Source organism: Tachypleus tridentatus, chromosome 10 (assembly GCF_004210375.1).
Source record: "Tachypleus tridentatus isolate NWPU-2018 chromosome 10, ASM421037v1, whole genome shotgun sequence".
NCBI lineage: Eukaryota > Metazoa > Arthropoda > Merostomata > Xiphosura > Limulidae > Tachypleus > Tachypleus tridentatus.
The window spans coordinates 67,332,075-67,354,962 of NC_134834.1; the positions used below are offsets into that span (position 1 = coordinate 67,332,075).

The 22,888-nt window shown below is 32.2% G+C and overlaps 1 protein-coding gene across 2 annotated transcripts in view; it reads right to left on the reverse strand.

Moving 5' to 3' along the window:
- Nucleotides 1-22,566, reverse strand: part of LOC143228101 (QRFP-like peptide receptor) — a 34,551-nt gene extending 11,985 nt beyond the window's left edge. For both annotated transcript variants that reach the window (XM_076459427.1, XM_076459428.1), the window contains exons 1-4: nt 22,002-22,566; nt 2,863-3,055; nt 1,468-1,623; nt 406-627 (exon numbers count right to left, since the gene is read on the reverse strand). In XM_076459427.1, coding sequence (XP_076315542.1) covers nt 406-627; nt 1,468-1,623; nt 2,863-3,055; nt 22,002-22,375 — 945 coding nt within the window. In that variant the 5' untranslated portion in view covers nt 22,376-22,566. The remainder of the gene's footprint in view (nt 1-405; nt 628-1,467; nt 1,624-2,862; nt 3,056-22,001) is intronic.
- Nucleotides 22,567-22,888: the final 322 nt, after the last annotated feature.

The following is a 22,888-nucleotide window of genomic DNA, read 5'->3' on the forward strand; positions in this document are numbered from 1 at the left end:
GCATATTCAAATAGAACGAAGCTGGGTACTTTCACTAGTACATATATATAAGAAGATAATATGCAACCCTTGATTAGTCAATTACGAAAGAACAATAAAAGAAGTTAAAGTGACTGAATGTGTAAACTATAAGACTTGATTAAACAAAACACTACTGAGGGTATATATTGACTTGCTCATAGTAATTTTATAAAACTTATTTTATATTTTAACTTAATATAGCGAATATTCTCAAAAGTGATACAAGGAATGTTCACATACTTTAACTACTGTAAGTGAATATTAATTCTTATTATTATCTTTATACTAAATACTGGCAAGTAAAACCTAAAATCAGGTTTCTCACCTCTACAATAAACAGCTGGTTGTTTAGACTACTAATAAAAAAAATGTATATTTCGTTACCTTGAAATTCTCACTCATGAAACAGTAAATGATCGGATTCACGAAGCTGTTGGCCATGGAAAACCAATGGCAACAAAAGAAGGAAGCAACAAAAGCAAAGTATTCTCCCTGGCTGCTAACAACGGTGAAGTTTTCCTTGAAATATATTAACATGTTGAAAATATGAATCGGAAGCCAGCAGACAGCAAAAAGCAGGACAACAACAGCCAACATCTTGATAACCTGAAAAATATAGACTGCTGTGTTCATTAACCTTCATTGAAATGAAAAGTTTTCGCTTCGATGCATGTATGTTGATCACCAAATTCAAAAAATTTCAGTTAATAAGACCAAGTGTATTGTCTGGCTAAAACTAGAACGTAATTAAGTTGTTGTTTTTTTTATCTACCTCAACTAAAATAGGAAACAATTTTTTATACGACATTATCGTTCATACAGTAACAAGAAGTAATATTAGATTTCTAGCAACTAACTTCAATGCTTCCACTATGAAAAATACGCCATCAATATTATTTTTTGTATATAATTTCAAAACCATTACCAACTAATTCTGTATCAAAACAGCATTTGGTCTTTCTCACTTTAACGTATTTTATTTTATCATAGCTTTGGTATGAAAAAGACCAGCTAAAAGTAAGTGTGAAGGTAATATTACTACAAATATGTTATAATAAAAATGATTTACGTCTGATATTCAACAATAGAATAAAGTAATTTTTCTCTCTTAACTACTGTTTAAATTTCATTACAGAGGGACACATCTGTTTACATATTTATCCGAGAGGCTAATTTCACAGAGCAGTTTAAATGACTAAGTCTTTCAAGAAATACTTCGTTATTCAGGCGAATAATCCTAACAAAATCTAATAAGAGATGTTAAAAAATATTCATGTTCTCAGTTAAGAAAACGATTAAGTGTGCATTGTTAATTAAAATAAAAAGATATATATAATATATATATACGTATATATTATAAATTCAACTTAATTTCCTATATTACAAATATATACATCCTTGTTCAAGTACATAAACCAGACGGAATTATTACACAGTAGACCTTACCTTGGCCTTAGACTGATGTTGTTGGCTATCTCGCATGTTATGAGCGTTCCCTGGAGCACTGTGCTTCCACATTTTTAAGCCTATGGTAGCATACGCATAAGATAAAACCAGCAAAGGAAGTAAAAACGTCACAGCGAATACAACAACCGTGTACAGCTGAAACAAAGTTGTAGATTGCACAAGTAAAACAAATATACTCTCAGGTATCTGATACAAACTCTAAGCAATAAAAAAATGCATAGACAGCATTAATGTGGCAGCTATAGTGTTGTTGAAATACTACTTTTATGCACAACAGTCTAAGAGACTGAATGATGTAGCGGTAAAAATAATAAGCATAACATTAATGTCTTAGGTGAAGTATAATTAAATACAAGCATGCACTGTAGAAAAAGCTTTTATGTAATTATAATGAATATTTTAATCAGTTTCTTTGTTTGTTTTTGAATTTCGCGCAAAGCTACTCGAGGGCTATTTGAGCTAGCCGTCCCTAATTTAGCAGTGTAAGACAAGAGGGAAGGCAGCTAGTCATCCCCACCCACCGCCAACTCTTAAACTACTCTTTTTCCATCGAATAGTGGGATTGACTGTCACATTATAACGCCCCCATGGCTGAAAGGGCGAGCATGTTTAGTGCGATCGGGATGCGAACGCGCGACCCTCAGATTACGAGTCGTACGCCTTAACCAACCTGGCCATGCCGGACCTATTTTCATCAGTTAGTACCTTCTATGTTATCGATAATGTTCGACAGTAATTTCAAAGATATCTCACAAGTTCCATCTTAGTTTTGAGTCTATATAATAAGCTAAAAGTGCAAGTTAATTATTATATCAAAAATGGTAATTAAAAATGGAGTTTAATGTATTTACAAAACAAAAACACTAGTTATTTGCGTCACGTAACATCACTGCTTTCCGTCTGTAAGTTTTCGTCAACTATTTCACTTTGTCAAAATATCATAACCCTTTCAAAACTTTCATGTCTACACTTTAATTCTGTGGTATCTTGTTTCAGGTAATAATGAATTTCTTTGTTGTATTGACTACCATAAATCTTCTATTGTACGAAGAATTTTACTAGTATATCCTAAGAACTAAACTTTCACTAAATATACCGATGCCAGAAGAAAGTTATCATGCATTACACCTATCATGCTAAACAAATTGACATCTTAGTTAGATACTTTTCTTGTGCAAAACACAGAAAATTTACATCAAAAAGAGCCCACATTAACTACAATATAAATTTCTAATTAAAGATAACTCAATTTTTTTTGCTCGTAGAAACACAATGGTGTTACGGGAAGAAAATGATAAATTTAGATACGATACAATATTTTAACTGGTGTAGAGAAAATAAGAGTTAAATAGCTGTTGCAATATTTGGCCATACCTGACTGTCGAATTCACCCATTACTTCCTTGCAATCATAAAACATCTGGCCTTGCAAGTAGAAAACTTCTGCTCGTCCATATATCAACTGAACACTAGACACTCCACAAGCAACTCCCCAGATAGCAGCTATGACGACTGTTTCCTTAGATTTTGTCCACTGCAGTCCAAGAGGATACATTATGGCGTAGTATCTAAGTAAAAAAATTAAATGACAAAATGTGGTCTTTAAATGTCTTAAGTAATACATTATCTTATATTTAATTATGTTATTTAGAAATAAACATTTTTGTGATAAGCTGCTGTCACAAAACCGGCGCATCTTTGATTTCTTGTCATAACTTTTAGTTACAGCTATAATTAAGTCACAATGAAATAAAACGTATCTAAACATCATTGGTCTAAAAAAAGACTTTTGCGGCAGATTTACTATTATTGCATATTTAGTTTAATATTAATGTTTTTTTCAGTTAAATACCTGTTTAGAAATGTGTGTACCTGATACTGTTATATGCGTATTGCGAAATTTCCGCCTATTCACTAAATATGTAGAAGTTTTCGAGTGTATGAATCAACAATATATAAATGTATGTAAAACCAGCATTTTTGCCTTAACTAAAATTTCTAGACTCTCCTCTCAAGCTTATAAAATTAATCAACACAACTCACCAAGAGACAAGATATATATTGCTAGTTTCTTACAAGTGGTATTCTATAAACATCGGAAGTTACAACTGTAATTAACGCTCATTAATTGGAAAACTACAGATATTTTATTGTTTATAGCTTTCAAACATTACAAACCGCTTAACTTCGTATTAATATCTTACGTTATACCTTTGGGAATACATTATATAACATCAGCAGTGAAAAACTCACGTGTGATACACGAAAAGCTGGCTAGCTCCCCGTTAAGTGAATTTCACCTATATCAATCCCAAAGTAATTCGCTCATCGTGAACCCTTGATAAGATGTCATGAAAGTTCCGTAACAGAGGCCCGAAATGACCAGGTGGTTAAGGCACTCGACTCGTAATCTGAGGGTCGCGAGTTCGAATCCCCTTCATACCAAACATGCTCAGCCTTTCAGCCATGGGGACGGTCATTCCAACTATTTGCTGGTAAAGGCGTAGACCAAGAGTTGGCGGAGGGTGGAGATGACCAGATGCCATCTTTCTAGTCTTATACTGCCTAATTAGGGAGAGCTAGCGTAGATAGCCAACGTGTAGCTTTGCTCGAAATTAAAAACAAACCAAACCAGATAAAAACTTAATATAGTGTGTAGAACTTCTGTACATAAATCATTATTGTAATAATTGTTTATATTCACCTCACTTCTTCACTCTAAACAAGCCAAATCAAATTACAAGAAAACTTCCACGTAAATTTAAGTAATCTTCCATGAACGAGGACGAAGAGGAACCACAATGTTCCTGACCACCCCTATTGGGGAGAGAATTCCTCAGACTTCTCTTTCTCTCAACTAAACCCCTGCCAAGTTCAAAGGGAAAGCAATTGTTTATATTAACCCTTATTATAAATGGTATTGTTGTTTGTACATTAAAATATATTTGTATTAAGAAGATTTGTTTGATTTTGAATTTCGCGCAAAACTACATGAGCGCTATCTGCGCTATCCGTCCATAATTTAGCAGCGTAAGACTAAAGGAAAGGCAACTAGTCACAACCACGCTCTGCCAACTCTTTTACAAACGAATAGTTGGATCTACCGTCACATTATAACGTTCCCATGGCCGAATGGGTGAGCATGCTTGATGTGACTAGGATTTAAACCCGCGACCCTCAGATTCCGAGTCTAACTCTCTAACCACCTAGATATGCCGGGCCGTATTAAAAAGGAAAACTGTGTGTATCAATCTTGTTGGCAAACATCACAAATTTGATATATCTCTACATCTAATTAACTTCTAATTCTAAATTATAGTCTAACTCCCTTTATGCTTTTTTGAAATATGATTAATAACATAATGAATTCGAGGCTCGTCTGAGATAAATCGTAATACGTAATACTTTAAAAGTATAGATGAGCTGCTTCTACACTCTCTAAAAATGTCCAAGTGTATTATTTCTGTAAACTATATTTGTAAAGTTCGTTTCAAAGCGAATAGGCAAAGTAGTGACACTTTAAGGTTTATTTTTGAATTTCGCGCAAAGCTACACAAAGGTTATCAGCGCTAGCCGTTTCTAATTTAGCAGTGTAAGACTAGAGGAAAGACAGCTGGCCATCAATATCCACCGCCCATTATTGGGCTACTCTTTTACCAAGCTGGATATATGTACTATATCATACAGGAGCAAATCTAAACGGGGAAACTGACAAATTCGCGGGAGAAGCCCTTTTATGAAGTGCAACGTAACTCTACTGGCATGGTATAAGCCTTCTGTGGACTAGTAAATTGGAAGCGATAACCATAAAAGATATTCATAGACATTCAAAGACTGTTGGAAAGCAGCGTACTACATTGTGTAATTAGGAAAAGCATAATATGAGAAATCAGTAGGACAATATACAGCCAGAAAGCCATTGGTAACTTCATTAAAGGGGTTATTTTACACCTTTTGGGAGGAAGTTGGCTTCCGCATGAGAGATTAATAGGTGAAGGCGCAAATCCTACAACTGTCACTTAGTATTCAACTAATTTCAATTCAACACAACATATTCTTTGTTACTCTACAAAATTAACCCATTAATTATGAACTATAAAATTCACAACACTTTTACTCATGAACTATGAAAAGAGTTAAAGATTGAAACAATGCAGACATCACAATTAATATAATTTTACATTTAGTTCTGAACACAATAAGGACATCTTGAAAAATCTACTCTTCGTGTGATGTCCAAAACACGTGGAAATGCTTAAACAAAATCTTCATTGAGCAAATTTTAAAATAGTTAATAAAATGATTTTAAAAAAAACATTCTTCTAGTTTCTCACACAGACTAAAAAAACAACCTAAAAACCTGCTTGTATTTGTTTCATTATAAAGAAATCACTTACTGACAACAAACTGAGTGTGTATTCTCTACATAATATTTATATCAGTTAATTCTTAAACAACCTTATTTAATCCTACGTAAATATAAAATTAATAACAAATACTGTTTGTAAGAATTTAGGAGTGAAATGAAATATATACTTCTGCGTATTTTTAGCAGTATTGTTGGAGAATGTATTGTAAAATAGCAACTGTTGTCTAGTCAGTAACTCTGGTCAATAACAATAGCAGAAAGAGAGAGGGAGAATTTTACTCAGGTGTAGACTACGCCTACTGTATTCCTTGAATTGAAATAGAAGCTATTATCTTTAAAGGGGAAGTGTCAAGCCTTTATGCCTGTATGTAGTAATATAGGAAATGATCAAAAATCATCCTGCGTAAAACATAAGAGAGTGTCGAGAAAATTAAACTGAGGTCACGAAAGATGTAGTCGAAATATATTCAAATGGAAACGAAAGGAATATTGAGTAAGTCGAGGCAAACGGCATAAAGGTAAACTTAGTGAAGACTTACATCAAAACGTTAATGAAACAATAGGATTGGTCAACACAGCCAAAGTCATTAAATGGACACATGTATAAATCAAAAAAGGCTAACACTGACAATAGCAACGGATGGCTCAGTCAAAAACGACGTGACTGCATGGGTATTTTGTTTTTGAATGGTCAGTGACCAAAAGTGGATAATTAAGTTCATTTAGAGCAGAAAGTGTGGATTAATAACAATAACTATCATAAGAGGAAGATACACTCATACTCTTTACAGATTCCTTGTTCCTTATCATAAAACTGAATGCAAATGTTTCCAAAGAACATGAGTGAAACGTTTTAGAGACTTGAAAGCTCATCAGATAACGACCTACATGGAAGTGGGAGGAGTACAAAAGAATAAGGTAATAACATACGTTAAATCAAATTGAATTGGATATCGTAGCTAGAAACACCTTGAAGATAATATGCTCCAAGATCGGTACCAAACTCTTCAACCGCAAAATAGCAGTAGAAGCAATAACATTAAAACAGTTGTATTTACACTCTATACCAGGTGTTTAATAAAAGTAGAAATGAAAAGTATACAACATAATAATTAACAATTATCAATTAAAAGTAAAATAGGTTGTTGCTGTCGGCCAGTTTCCTCCCCGTGGTTGTTAGCTCCTAATTAGGGACGATCCACTGTTCTTTGATACACGCAGCGACAAAGAAGATGATGAATCTCCACTTTTGGAAGATATGAGTGTGTTCTATGGTCGAGGCACCTCTAGCATGTAAACATAAAAGTGTAATTATAAATGCACCTGATAACAAGGATATTTGGGTTGATAATAAGAGAGTTTGGGATTTTTCGTTGCTGTCAGAAAGTTGAATATATATATATGTTTTAAAATATTTTTGCCTTTACAAGAAGTTTAATAATAAGTCAGCAAAAATATTTAGTATAAATAGGCATGAAAATATTAGAGTTTATAAATGTTTCAGTAATGAATTAGTTAATATAAAAATTATTAAAATGTTCTTCCAGGTAATAAAAAAGAAATAGAAACGAGGGAGGAGAGGGGTGTTCATGACCTTTGAGATTTCATTGCATTCTTCTGTATTGTTATTTATAATAATAGTTCAAATGCGTTAAAGAGATATTGAAAGAAATGTAACATACTTTTGTCTCCAGGATATTAGGAATGTTATCTGGAAAATAAGTCATGCTATTAAGGCTTTTGTGGACAATTATTTTCTTTAAATAAGATTTATTTATATATAAAACATAAGAGGCTTATAGTTTTGCTTCATTTACAGTAAAAAATTAACTTATTAAATACTGATGCTATTTCATTAAAATAGGTCGGGCATGGCCAGGTGGTTAAGGTACTCGACTCGTAATCCGAAGATCGCGGGTTCGAATCCCCGTCACACCAAACATGCTCGCTCTTTCTCCGTGGGTACGTTATAACGTGACGGTCAATCCAACTATTTATTGGTAAATAGTAGCCTAAGAATTGGCGGTGGGTGGTATAACTAGCTGTCTTCCCTTTAATCTTACATTGCTAAATTAGGTACAGCTAGTGCAGATAGCTATCTTGTAGATTTGTGCGAAATTCAAAAACAAACAAATATTAAAATGTCCATTTTGTTTCATGTTTTAAAGTATTCTTAATGTGCCTGCCGAAAGGAACCTTTATCTGACAGAAAATGAAAAGAAACGTAGGATGAGTCAGTTGTTTTAATAAAATAGTATTTCTTGTTGTTAGCACAATGTGAACATTTTACAATAACAAGTATTGAAACCAATAACTTGCTGTTATGATTCGAGGAAACAACGCAACGTTAATTCTAGAAGTTGGTGTTTATCTATGCTGTAAAAATAAAATAGGAACCAGTTATACCTGAAAATTTAGTCTTCTTACTCTTATTATCAGTCTTACTTGTAGAATAACATGACTACAATTAATATTTTCCAAATTCATCAGTAAATCATATTAAAGATAATGGCAAATTAATATCTGCAAATGGATAGAATTTGCAAAAAATAAATTTCGATATTTTTCAATCTACAAACGATGTACATTTCTTGTGTTACAACGTCTTATTTGATGCTATTGAAATCAGATTGTCTTGATTTCTTCTTCTGCTATATTTGTAATCTGTATATCGGTGCTAAGCTTTATTATTGTTGTTACATAACAGACTTATTTCCATTCCACCAAAAGTAAAACTGAAAATACAGTCGGTGACGGAGAGGCCTAAGATATTCCTTGGTTCCCCGTACCCGCTGCTGTGAATTACAGTTTCTTATATTCAAAACTCGTCAGCACAGCTTTCATTAGCAAACCAAAGTAATACAGGAACGTCGCTTATAATGGTAATGTGCATATAACAATTGTTTTCTTTTCAATTCTTTTTAACTTAGAATATTGAAACCTAAATTTAATTATGTAAATAGGTGAAACTGCAGTTCAAGTGGAGGGTGCAGCGAATCAAGGAATGCATCAGGCGACTACATCACAGATTATATTTTAAATTGTACCTTTGGTGGAAAGAAAAGAAATCTGTAATACAATCATCACATAATTGGTCCGCAGTATGATATCAGATAATAAATTAGGCGCAATGCCATAATATTATTGACTCACCTAAATTAATTTATGTTACTATATGGTAAAGTAAAAATAACTCAAACCCCATAAATATTTATTGTTGTTAATTTAAATCGAGCTATGATGATTGACTCATACTATGTTTTGAAACACTTAAAATAATGTCTATTTTTACATCAAGTTTCTATACATCTATATGAACATTATAGTATAGTTATCACATTTGGTACCATTAAGACTTTAATAAATCCAAGAAATTGGTATAATCAAGAAAATAAATAATAAAGAACTGAAATAGAAAAAAATTAAAAGAAAAAACTATTTTTAAGGAGTATTTTACAACAATCAAAAGTATGTAGTCAAAGCTAACAGGAATTAACTTTAAGCGAATTTGTTCTCTATTGAAAGTTAAAAGCATCAAAGATACTAGTGCAACAAAAGTAAATAAGTATTAATTTTATTTTCACTAATAAGGTTACTAGTCACGTGTTTTTTGGTACTACAGTAAAATTTGTAAATTGAAACATTACAGTCTTATACGACTAGAATATAAATATAAATATTATACCTACAGAGAAAGAGAGAAAGATATCCAAATGAGAATCTGAAGTGTTAAAGTGCGGAAAATCAGCAATCTGGACTTTAACAGGCTAAAAAATATCCAGTTTATTTCCTGGTTATTCTCGTGTTAAGTTGTTCTTTCTGATGTCTGTAGATAGGCTAATTGATGTTACGATTATCCTCTGCTTCATATATCATTAGAAGAACCCCATCCTTCGTAATAATCCTCGCTAACATCTTAAAAAATTGTGTCTCGTTTGGTACACATAAATGACTAGAAGGTCGACAAAAGATAATTACTTGATAAACAGTTTTTTGGGGAGGATCCATAACACATTCAAGTGAGTTACACAATGTCCTGTGAGGTTTGACAGCAAGTTTAAATAGTGTCCAAAATGGCTTTATTGTAATTTACATAACGTCCTGTATAGTTTGATGGTAAGTTATAGTTTTGTATAGTTTAATAACAAAGAAGGTAGCGCGCACTCGTATAACGGCGTTAAAGTAAAATATTCTAGAAATACAAAGGACTTAGCTTTTATAACATGGAGGAAGATAGTCAACAGAATCTATGAAATACTCAGCGATAGCTTTATTACTTTGCATAAGGTACAAGATTCGTCTAAACATATATATCTATCAAAGACTCTACCAGACTCATTGTATTATGTTTAGACTTGGCCACGTATCATCTTTCTGAAGACCCTCTTGTTTATTGATTGGGAAAAGCTAAGCATCTCGTCGACAATTCCGCACAAGTATGGAAGTACGTGTGTCTATGTCATAGTTAGTAATGACACAAGAAGAAATAATGCTTTCTTATAATGTTGGACATGGCTGACTTCTGTTCCAAGAGATAAAGTGATAAATATCTAACAGGGACTATATGTCAGTCACTAGAACTATATTTAAGAATAGCATATTTACTTTGTGTAAAACAACGTATCATAAGATTTTGGAGTTGCCACTAGCTTCCTATCTCCATGGAAGAATTTGTCATGAGATTTTTAATTGCCACTAGCGTCCTATCTCCATGGAATAATTTGAAATTTACGTATCAAACTTTTCAAACATTCATATGTTGATAATAACAAAAGTATAATATCTACGATTTTTTCAGACATTATGATTAAACATTAAAACGCATAAGAAACATAACTCAGAGTAAAGTACTTGACTTTTCTTTTGGAGCCCATATCAGAATTTCCGTCCTGTAAATAAATATTTACTTTTCTAATAGAGAATATGAAATCGTATATTGTCAAGATTTGAATCTGAAAAAAATCATTCAGTAAAAATCCTTTAAAATTTGCATGTTTCAAGAATATATCGACCAACTCAGACTCAAACTTGTTTTCAGAGAACCATCCAAAGTAATGGTGAAGGAAAGAAAGAAAGAAAATTATACATCATGACTTTCTAAATGATCTTCTAGCCACTGGTTTTAGTTCATATGTGCTCTTGCTGCGAGATCCACTTCAATATACTTTGAACTACTAACAAAATGGTATCTGTCGTCTGTATCTTTTAGAACTAAAACGTCATTTCCCATCGAACTGTATAGATGGCATTGAAGACACGATAAGATTTGTGTGTTTATTATAAACGTCTGATGGCAATGAACGTTTACGAGATATGATATGCAATGTGACGGTGGCAGAGCTTTGTGAAGCATGAGTTGGGGATAAAAAGGTGTAAGAAAAACCTAGAACAGCCATGAATAATTTTTAACAACACGCAAAAATAACTCGTCACTTTGAGAACCATTAAAAATTGAACAAAACAAAATTTTTTTTGTACATGGTTTGTTTATTTCAAATTTTGTGCAAAGCTACACGAAAGCTTTCTGCGATAGCCCTCGTGAAGATTTGCGCAAAATTCAAAACAAACAAAACCCTATAAGTAAAACACAAAATACTTTCTCTCAACACAAAGACAGAATTATTTCTCTGGCTTTCCACTATTTTAAGTCTACTCTTAAAAAATATATTACATTTTGCTCAGTTCAAAAGTGGTCAAGTCAAAATTAAAGTATTTATGTGTAATATTATAATTTAGGTATTTTTGGAAAGTATCAAGCAAATAAAAATCTATATTAAACTGCATAAGTTTGTTTTCTAATATTTGGAGAATATTTTGGCTAAATTTGGCTACAAAATTCAAGTAAAAGCAATAATCAATATAGAGTAGCAATATTTTCACTACCTTTCATAGGTGTAGTAATAAGAGGAGGATAGTGTAAAAGAGTGAATGGGAACCGCTTAAATTTGTAAGCAGGGGAAATAGGTTTCTGCTAAGCAGAAAGAAAACGAAAAAAAAACCCATTGTAATTGGAATGTTGAACGTGAACGACACCTTATATTTAAATGATTAGAGAACTCTATGAATCAGCTTAGGAGAAAGACCACCATTCAACAGTACCCACTACCATATAACTTAACAGTTCCTTCCATTTCGAGATTCTTTATTTCTGTTTTTTTTCTCTTTATTTTCCTTTCTAGCTTACCCACAACTCTAAATTTTGATTAGAAGCTTAGAACATTTAGTTATAATGTATTTATTATTTCTACCAGTTGTTTAGATATTCGAGCTTAATAAGCGAAATACTCCTTAAAATACCATCCTTCGTTGTCATTTGATACACCTAAAAACATTTTAAAGTAATTTTTATTTAGTTTTATCATGGTTTAAAAGCTCTTGCCTCATTAAAAACTACAGAGAGTTTCCAATCTCAGTTAAAACTGAATTGGAGATAATATGATATTTAACTTCCAATATAAAATATTTGAAATCTAATACTTTTTACTCAACTTTAAAAAAAATCTTTAATGTATTAATGTTGTTAAAGAGCTATCGACTCCAATCGTTTTAACATTATTTTTCATACGAATGTTCTTAAATACGATAAGTTATCACTGAAAGGGTAGAATTATTCAACCTTTTTCTACGTATTTCTCTCTGGTGCTTTGTCTTTGTTCTTCTTTCTTCACCTGAGTATCAATTTCCGTTCCTGTGCATGAGTGTTACCACCATTGTAGGTATATCATCTATAATATCTTGTTCTATTGGTAATATTACACCAAATAGTTTAAAGGATAGTGGACAATAAAATTACAACAACAGAATCAGAACAGAGACAAATACAAATATGGGCGAATGTTCAATCATTATAAGAACAACAAGAACAAAACTAAATAAAACAAAAATCAGAAAAAATCGAGTGCTAAGTAACTTGAAACCTCTGTGTTGTCTTACTTAGTATATTTTCATGAGTTCTTAGAATCTCATCCATGCTTTCTCACTGGATTTAAAATTTCATCAATGTATGCAGCTGAGTTCCGACATTCTCATGTTTCAGTCCAACAGTAAAGAAATTATTTTATCCGTAATCTACTTAAACTCTCCTGATATTACGTACAGAAAGTCTAGATTTTTAGTCTTTTGCAAAGCTTTATTTGACAACACTTTACCGCTTCATTTCTTTTGTGTTTTTGTAGACATTATTTTGTTTCTAGGTAAAGAAATAAAGTGTTCTATGAAAAATCCACTATCTCTATGGAAGGTAGCAGAATTTATAGTCAAATTCTGCTACTCATAAAGTACATTTCTTGGAAACGTGACAGGATTAGAAAATATTTTGTATAGAAAACGAGTTGACATATTATTATAATTTCTGAGCAAGATAGAAGGATTATTGAATATCATAAGAATGTATTTTTGAGACAAACTTGGTTAGTTGGTAACATAACAGTTTTAATTCCATTTATCAAACAACTTCGATTCTATATGTATTTTGTGTTATAGTTTTTGTTCCTGAGCATATGTGCTTTTATATTTTTCTCTTAGTGTCGACTATTTTCTCCTCCTATGTACCTGTACATATTTTTAAGTGCATTTTCACCTTTCATATGCCTTGTTGTTGTGACCGTATATTTTCGTTTTTCTGTTCGTTTTCCGTGTCTATTCCGTGTTCAGTGTTTGGGTGTTTCCTTCCTTTATGTTCCTGTGTCTGTTCCTCTAGTGTCTCCTTCTCTTTCTGTGTCAACTCATTTTCTTCTTCTCGTGTGTTTTTTGTTTCTCTGCCTGTGAATCTACGTATCTCATTTTCTTTGTATATTAGCCCGTCTCCCTCGTCTTGTATGTGTTACTTTACCTCTTTCTGCTTACGCGTTTCTCATTGCTGTCTGTTTTCTTATCTCTCTTTTTGTCTGACGCATTCGATTTTAATTGTTCTAGAACAAAACAGAATGACACGTCAGTTATTTTCTTGCCTCAACTTGTTATCTGAGAGTTGTAAGTTCGAATTCTCGTCATCAAATATGCTCGTCCTTTCAGCCGTTGGAGCATTACAATGTGATGCTCAAGTATGAGTGTTTGTATTTCGGCGATTTTCTGTGTACAACGCGAGAAAATGAAAGTCTGATTTTAGAGTTGCAAGTGCGCAGACATACTGCCATCACATCAGGGGACGTGACGGTCAATCTCACTAGTCATTGGTAAACAACTAACCCAAGAGCTGGTTGTAGGTGGTGTTGACTAACTACCTTCACTCTAATGTATCATGCTACAATTGAGAACGGATAGCGCAGATAGCCCTGGTGTAGCTTCGCGCGAAAAAATTAACAACACTCTTCATTGTTGCACTGGGAACAGTTCAATATACTTTCCATTCACATTAAACTCAGTTTAATTAATTTAAACGTTCTAGTTTTATTTTATCTGAAGGCTACAACCTTCCCAAAATATCGTTTTGGAAGAAATATAAAAAAAAAATAGTTATTTAGACTAAAATTGAGCGTATAACATGCCTCAGCATGAAACATCACCAAAGTTACCAAATAAGATATTAAGACGGAAGGATTAAAGGTCAAGACTTTCTATTTTCTGCACCAAAATCTTGTACCATAATTCAATAACAATTCATCCATAATAATTCCTTCTTCGGTGTGATTATACACACACAAAATATTCACCGTTAATAACAAGTTTACAGCAACTTTAAAGATGAAGCGTTTCAAATTATGTTTACTGTGATCTATGAAAACACTGTTTTATTAAAACGAATATAAAGCAACGATAATAACTAGAAACTAAAATAATGAACCTGCTACAGTCAATTATAGAGCGGATGCTGTAATTTATATCTAATTATATAATATATTTTAAATAACTAATTAAAGGATTTACAATTTATACATCATAAGGTGTAAATATTGCAGGCCAAAACAGTTATTAAGTTAAGCAAGCGAATGATCTAATCTGGACATATCTTAATTAAATACTCCGTTACCACGTATCGATTTTTCTCAAAACATGTACAAAAAGCACAATAGTGGTTTATACTTCAACGAAGGAATACTACTATTACATTTATATAATGTATAGTTGTTCTTTGAAATCAACAGTAAGTAGCAGAAATCAATATAATAGTTTTAACACTTTAACTAACGAATAGTAATGAATTTACATAGTGTTGTTCCTCGAGAATCCTAAAGGTAGAACATGTGTGTAGAACACTTTCTTTAAAAGAAAACGACTGTCAAACAGGTTTACGTATCATAACTAAACCACCTCAATAATCTATGTAGGACGATTGCTTGCTGTTTTCTAACAATTATTTGTTTGTTTGTTAGATTTTTTGCAAGGCTATTCGACAATGATCTGTGATACAAGTGACCAACAAGAGGGGAGGCAGCAGCTAGTTTGCATCGTCGTCCGCCAACTTTGAACTAGTCTAATCAAAAAATAGAATTGACAGTCATAACTGTTTGTTTGTTTTTGAATTTCGCGCAAAGCTACTCAAGGGCTGTCTGCGCTAGCCGTCCCTAATATGGCAGTGTAAGACAAGAATAAAGGCAGTTAGTCATCACTGCCCACCGCCAACTCTTGGGCTACTCTTTTCCAACGAATAGTGGGATTGGTCTTTACATTATAACGCCTTAACCCACCTGGTCATGCTGGACCTGAGAGTCATAATAATGCATCCATGGTTTTAGCGTTAGTTTGACGAGTCACTTTGGGTTATTAATTTACGTTAAGCTAGAAATGGATAGGTTTGGGAAAGTGTTTCAAAAAAACGTGGTTACTTTAGGGTAAGGATAACATTAGAATGACTTTCACATTAGTTATTTTAGGTTAGGTAAATTAAAGTTTAAAACAATCTTTAACTAATTTAGGTTAGGTTACTTTATGATAATTTAGATAATAACTGTTGGTTAAGTAATTTACGTTAGTTTATGATAAGCTAGAGTGCAGAGTCAATTTCTATTACGTTAGATTAGGTTATTTTATGATAAGTTAGAGTCTATAGTAGCTTTCAGGTAAGTTTGAGAATTACTTTCGGTTATGTTAGGTTAGATTATTTTAGGATATATTACAGAAGGACTTTCGGAAAGGCTATTTTAGAATACGTAGGGCCTAGAATAACTTTTGGTTAAACACAATTAGGCTAGGCCAATTTAAAATATTTAGAGTGGTATTCGGAGAAATAAACATAGATTAGTTAATGTCTTTAGGATGTGTTAGACTTAAAAGTGATTTTGGTTAAAAACAATGTACTTAACGCAGCTTGACACTTTTTATATTTTCTGTATTTGTTTCTTTTGCAATAACACGTTGTTTGTATGTATCATGTAGCTCCGATCGTACAAGCAAACCCTGATACGTGTAGCAAGAACAATAAAACCACAATCATTATTCGTAATAAAGAACGCGTGAGAGGAGTATCATTGGAAAAAAAAAAAAACATTTTCCGAAGAGCTGGATAATATCTGGAAATAGTCGGTTTTCACTGAAGCTAATCTGGACATCATTTCTCATGAGATTAATATAGGGATCTCCTGGTGTTTCCTTTTTATATATACTTTTATTTTTATACGGATCTTGAGCGTTATCTGTTGAGCTGATTCGAAAATACTATTGTTGTTTGACTTGGATACAAAAGTAAGGCTTTGTTTGAATGTCTATTAGGATCTGTGGCACAACTAGTGACATATTACTCAGCTTCTTGGAATGTCTCTTCTAGATATCTGTCTAAATTAAAACAGTCATCACATTGAAGTCTTTTATTCACGGTTATAAACAAATTATGAAAACATTTATGGTCCACTTCATCCTAAGTTATACAATAATATTTAATTATTTAGTATAATTAAATAAATGTTATTAAATAATTGCCTACATTTTAAGCAGTGTATTAATTTCAATTATTCTTTTCTTAATAGAATGTTAAGAGAAAATAAGCAAATTTTACATGTTTAAGAAAATTTCACTGAATTATAGTTTGATACCTTAATATATAGTTAGTTAAATACTAAATTGAAAGCTACGTAAATATAATATTTTATTAAATGAATAAAATAATTACAGGTTTAAAAATAATCATAAAAGTACGATAACATAATTATTGGAACAAGGTGAGATCGCTGAACATTAATATTTTGTTACCATACAGAAGATGAACGAAATCATTGAAACTATGACCTCTGATATTTGTTTACAGTTAAATGTATGACATTCTAAGAAACATTATGGTGGTTTAGAAAGTAATTTTAAAACGGTTGTTACTTAGTGTAAAGCTACACAATGGGTTATATGCACTATGTAAATTAAAAGGAATCGGAGCCTGGATTTTAGTATTAACACGTTTTCCTCTCGATCAACACTAAGTGTAACATTATTAAGTGATTTTAACACGTGAATACGAGTTATTTAACATTAGTAACTGAGTTAACTAAGTAATTATGGCTATTTTAGCATTATTAAATGCGATATACTGAATAGGTATGTGGGTTTATCAAATAGATACATCAGTTTCCTATGCACTAAAACTGAATAAATTGCTTTAATCTTCACGTTATTTATAACATAAGCATTATTAGTGGTCTAAAATTAGTAAAGTTGCACGCTACAAATACAATTGCATGTATGAAAACATACATCTATATAGTTATTTGATTATTTTTCTTTTATAAGATATTTGCAGGTACTACATTCTTAAGATTAAGAAATATATGTTTCATGCTCCCACTTTATTAATCGTCACATAATTTGAAAATTTTTAAATCAGTTTTGAAATGCCGAGTTGCAATTCAGAAGGTCTAAGGTTTCATTCAATACGGTCCTTAAAACGAACCACGATTTTAAGTTGGATGCTTTATGAGAGGGGTTGTCGATTCTACTGCTTAGTTCAAAGCCGAACAAAGCATTTGTAACAATTGGTGCTATTGACTGACTGCCTTCGTTTTGGTCAGGAGCTCAAAACTGGGGAAAATATCTTATCACATACATGGAATAACAGGCTCGGTAACAGATCCCAAGTTTGAACACTATATGATCCTAATTACACAACAGATCATCAGAAACATGGTAATTAATCTGCAGTACCCGACATCTACACGGATGTTCGTTACAGAACAGGGAGACTGATTTTTACTTTTGTACGTATCCACACCAGGCGTGTCAGACGTGTTTAGTGTTCTACAAACACTTTAGTTGACGTAAAAATATATCAAGGTTTAAAAAATATTTCAACTTGACATTAGATGATATCAAAATGGAGAAAAATATTTAAAGTTGGGATTAGATGACCTCAAGATGCAGGAAAAACATGTTTTACCATAAGTGGGCATTGTCTACTGTTCTTATTTTATTTTTAGGAGAAGTAGGCTAAGTAGGCTATTGTTTGTCGTAAAAATTGACAAAACAAAGTCTATGTCTAGGAAAACACTGACCTACTACAATTGTGTAATTACTCTTTCTGGTGGAAAAGGAAAATAGGTTACTGTTTATTACGCTGTTTAATGAAAAACCATTCATTTAATTTTTAGATTATTTGGTTGTTGTTTTATTTTGTCGCTTGTTTATCGTAACAAAATAATTAAATCGTCAATTTTTGTGTAGCGTTGTCAGCGAATAAACATCAAATGTGATGGTTTTAATGCATTATTCACTTCGAGAAAACATTCCTTCAGTTTTCTCTGATAATTTATGTAGTTATAAAGATAATTATGAAAAACCGAACTCTCACAATTTCTGAACAGAAAATCGTGTACTGAAGAGTTCTCACGATCATATTTGAATAAAATACTATATACGTAATATTTCACAGTCACACATCAATTGAAGATAATTTTAGGTATACTAGTCTTTAACAGTTGGGATAGGTAAAGATTCTAGATAGTTCACACGCGAAAAACCATCCTATCTAATTCCTAAGCACAAATCCGGCTATTCAAAGTATTAGTTACACTGGCTATGGTATATTAAGCATAGATGTACAAAGAAAGATTGCTAACGTATCTGATGCAACAATTCGAACTGTCTAAAACAACAACTTTTTCGTCCTCTATCTATCTAGATAACTCTGACTTTCGCTACAACATTTCTCCAGCAGACTTAATTGGTTTGGGGGTATCCACTTTTGGTATTCCGATAAAACATCCATGTATACCCATATCTATATTAATTTGTTAATACCAAAATCAAGCAAATAAAAAACAAAAAACGCTGTCTTAATTGAAAGGATCCCAGGATACAAACTATAATGTGGGATATAAAATATACCCTAGGTTTTGGAGGTGATTGGGAAGTATAACCCACATTACGGTAAGGATACACAGTCTATCAGTCTTTACCTCCATTCGTCAGTCTCACATAAAAGAATAAAATATAATAAAGGAATAACAATAAAAATTGAAATGAAAATAATAGATGTAGAAATGGAAATTAGGAGAGTGAGATGTGAGTTCTCAAGCCCACAACATCCCACACCTTTTTCACCTTCCACTACCTACAGAGAGTTGTGGGAAGTTGACCGCTCTCCAAAGTAAATAGGAAGAAAAAAAAGTACTACCATTTGGGGATAAGTAAGTTAAATAAACTTATCTCTTGAAGTTACTATGCCAGCCCCCATTATGGTAGAGAGGCACTAATTGGTAGGCCAGTAAACAAATTACACTAGTATTACGGGTTTCATCCAGTTATCTAAAGTAACTAATATAACTCCCAACCACAGCCATACACACACACATATATATAAAGGTATAATAAAAATGGTAAACATATCATCTACCCACTTAAATATCTCTTCAACCCAATTCAATTGAATATCGATGGATAAAAACATGACGGTTTCTAAAATTAAAGTATATACTTAGAAAAGGAATAACATAAAAAATAAAGAAACAAGAGCATTAAAAATATAATTTTTAAAATAAAGTGGGAATTCTGCAATAAAAATCAAACAAACAAGAATTTTTTTTGCTTTGTTTTGAATTTTCCGTAAATCTACTCGAGGGCTATCTGCGCTAGCCGTCCCTAATTTAGCAGTGTAAGACTAGAGGGAAGGCAGCTAGTCATCACCACCCACCGCCAACTCTTGGGCTACTCTTTTACCAACGAATATAAACAAGAATTAAAAGCACAAACACAAATTTATACAATTTAATCCGTATTTTGGTTGTTTTACACATTTGCCCGTTGGTCAAAGTAAGGATTCAATTTAACAAATTTTGTGATGGTGGTTTAACTTCTTGTTTCGTTACTTTTTATAGCAAAATCACTAGTTTATTTTTAAATCATTTTTAATTATCTTTACTGCACACGAAATCTTCAATAAACGATCAAATAGATTTAGTGCAATATATTCTAAACATAAAACTTTATACAAAGAGATTAGTATACATTTTTCAGTAGCAAGTTACGAAAAGAACATTTATTCATACAAGCTCACCATTATGACAAAATATATTCAGAGCTCTTAACAAACACATACATTTCGAAAAATGACCACATGGAACGCTCAACACACGTTCCACAAAAGAGCACATCACAGAAAACTTTCTACGCACACCTCTCAAAAGAAGACGTCACAAAGCATTTTAATACACGCCTGTCACAACCATCCCTATTTCTATAATATTTTTTAAAACTTCGCGTTTGCTATAGTACTTTAAAGATAACATTTTTATGATAATTCAACATTGTAATAAAAAATCCATTCCCATTTCTATAATATTTTTAAAGCTATGCGTTTGCTATAGTATTTCAAATACCACATTTTGATGATAATTCAACACTGTAATGAAAATATAAATAAATGAACCTAAAATTTGATATAATACAGATTATTGAACTTCTCCATAACCCTGACTTACAATTGATGTTAATTACTTTTGAATCGTATACCTTAAGCATCGCCATTATCCTATCAAGTGTTCTTAACTAACATATACAAGCCATACAAATGTATCCAAACACTTTATATGGTCTTCCTCCCACTCTTTATCGACCGCAATTTATATATTACACGGGGTCATAGTTTACATCAGCGTTGAGTTGACGTTTCTGGACGAACCGTTATATAGAGCTTATGTACGTTATATTAAACCATTTTGGGGTACAACCACTTCGTTACAATAGTCATTGTCACGTTCGGCTATTCTCTATATAATAATTATATTTTAACGATAGACCTAAAGCGTAGTAACCATTGCAAAAGACTCAGTCAGAAGGCTATATGTTACAAGCACGCTCCATCCTCCATGTGAACATACGTGTATGTACAGTTCAGGGAGATTAAATATATTTTAAATATTTCTTAAATACAAAACAATAAACGATTAAATTAATTGAGTTTTAAGAACTTACTTGTTTTTAACTCCATCATCAAGCCTTAAGTAAAAACGTCCACATCAACTCTTTATACTCTTTAGAGATTTTTATCCATTATGAATTTTGTTAGGCTAGCGGATTTGTAAGACGATGTTTTTCTAAATATTTCTAATTATATACGAGTATAGAGTGTCTTCTCCTATAGGTGTCATTAAAAACAATATACACTTTCAATATTTCACCTCTTCGTTTTATTCTTGACGTTATTTACTTATACCTGTTACTAGAACTTTTTATGCTCTTGTTATTGAGAAAAGAAATATCTTTAAAAAATGGAAATGAACAATGGAGAAAAGAGACGTTGGTTATAAAGTAATAACGAGCTTCAAATTGTAGTCGAGTAGAAATCTTTATAGATAAAGTTTCATTAAATGAGAAAGTCACAGAAAATTTAAAGTGAAAGTATATGAACGTTTTTAATACAGAATAATTTTAATTATTTGTACGTGCACAAACGTTTATCGTACTTTTAGACAATTTGGTAACTATTTATATCTTGTATTTTTATTGAAGAAACGAAATAAAACAATTAAATACACGTTTTAGTGTTAGCAAACATTTAAAGAAAACACACACGATAGAAATTATTTTACCATAATGAATAAAAAGTTTCAGGTTTAAATTTTATTATTTTGCCCCTTGAACTTATAACCCGGTTCTAATATTTTAACAGAATAAAACTGATTAATAAATGTTTTATGTACAAAGAGTTATTGTTTTAAATTTATACATTATACGCTATGCATTTTTTCGCATCTGTTTGGCGAAATTCAATAAAAAAAATATTAACTGACCTGTCTAATCCAATTACCGTTAGTGTGAATACACTAACTATAACTGAACAGTGTTGCATGAACATCACAATTGGGCAGAAAAACGGCTCGAAGATCCAACGCCCAAGCATGAAGTCTGTGTATGTAAAAGGTATAGAAAAGGTCGCCATGGTGATGTCAGAAGTTGCCAGGTTGATCAGGTACGCCCTTAAGTCGCGGGAAGACTTCTTTCCAAATGTTAAGACAACAATGACCGTGAAATTCCCGCTTAAGGCTAGGAATGCAGTTAGAGAATATAAAACGATTAAAAATATCTGCAAATCCGGACCCAAGGCCTCCAATTGACGTCCGATATTAGAAATATTACTGTAATTTATAAAGTTACTAGGATCCATTTCGGAATTTGGCACGAATCAAAAGAGAAGCTAGAAAGAATGCTCAAAAAGCTTTTAAGCTGTTCTTTACTGATACTGTTAGGAGAATAATGAAATTATAATGTACACGAGAGAGAAAAAAAACAACTATAATTTTTAAAGAATTTTCTAAACTTAATTGCTGTTTCCAACTTAGTTTGGGATCTAGTTGTTGCGCCAGGTCAGATGCTTCTCGATTGGCAACTTGTTACTGTCTAACTTTGAGGTAGCTAGCTCATCATTCGAACTGCTACAGCTCTGATCGCACTGCGCGCGCAGGTAACACATATTTTATATTGGAATACCGTCTTGTGCGGAAATGAAAGTGACAATTCACGATGTTTTCTAGCAGATATTGCCAAAAAACGTATCTTGTAAACCTAGAAATATTGGAGGTTTATTTAAAAGTGCTTAAAAGAATTCAGAGTATTCGTTGTTTGTGCTAAAGCTTTAATACAAATTATGTAGTGAATTGCGGATTTTACAATTTACTAG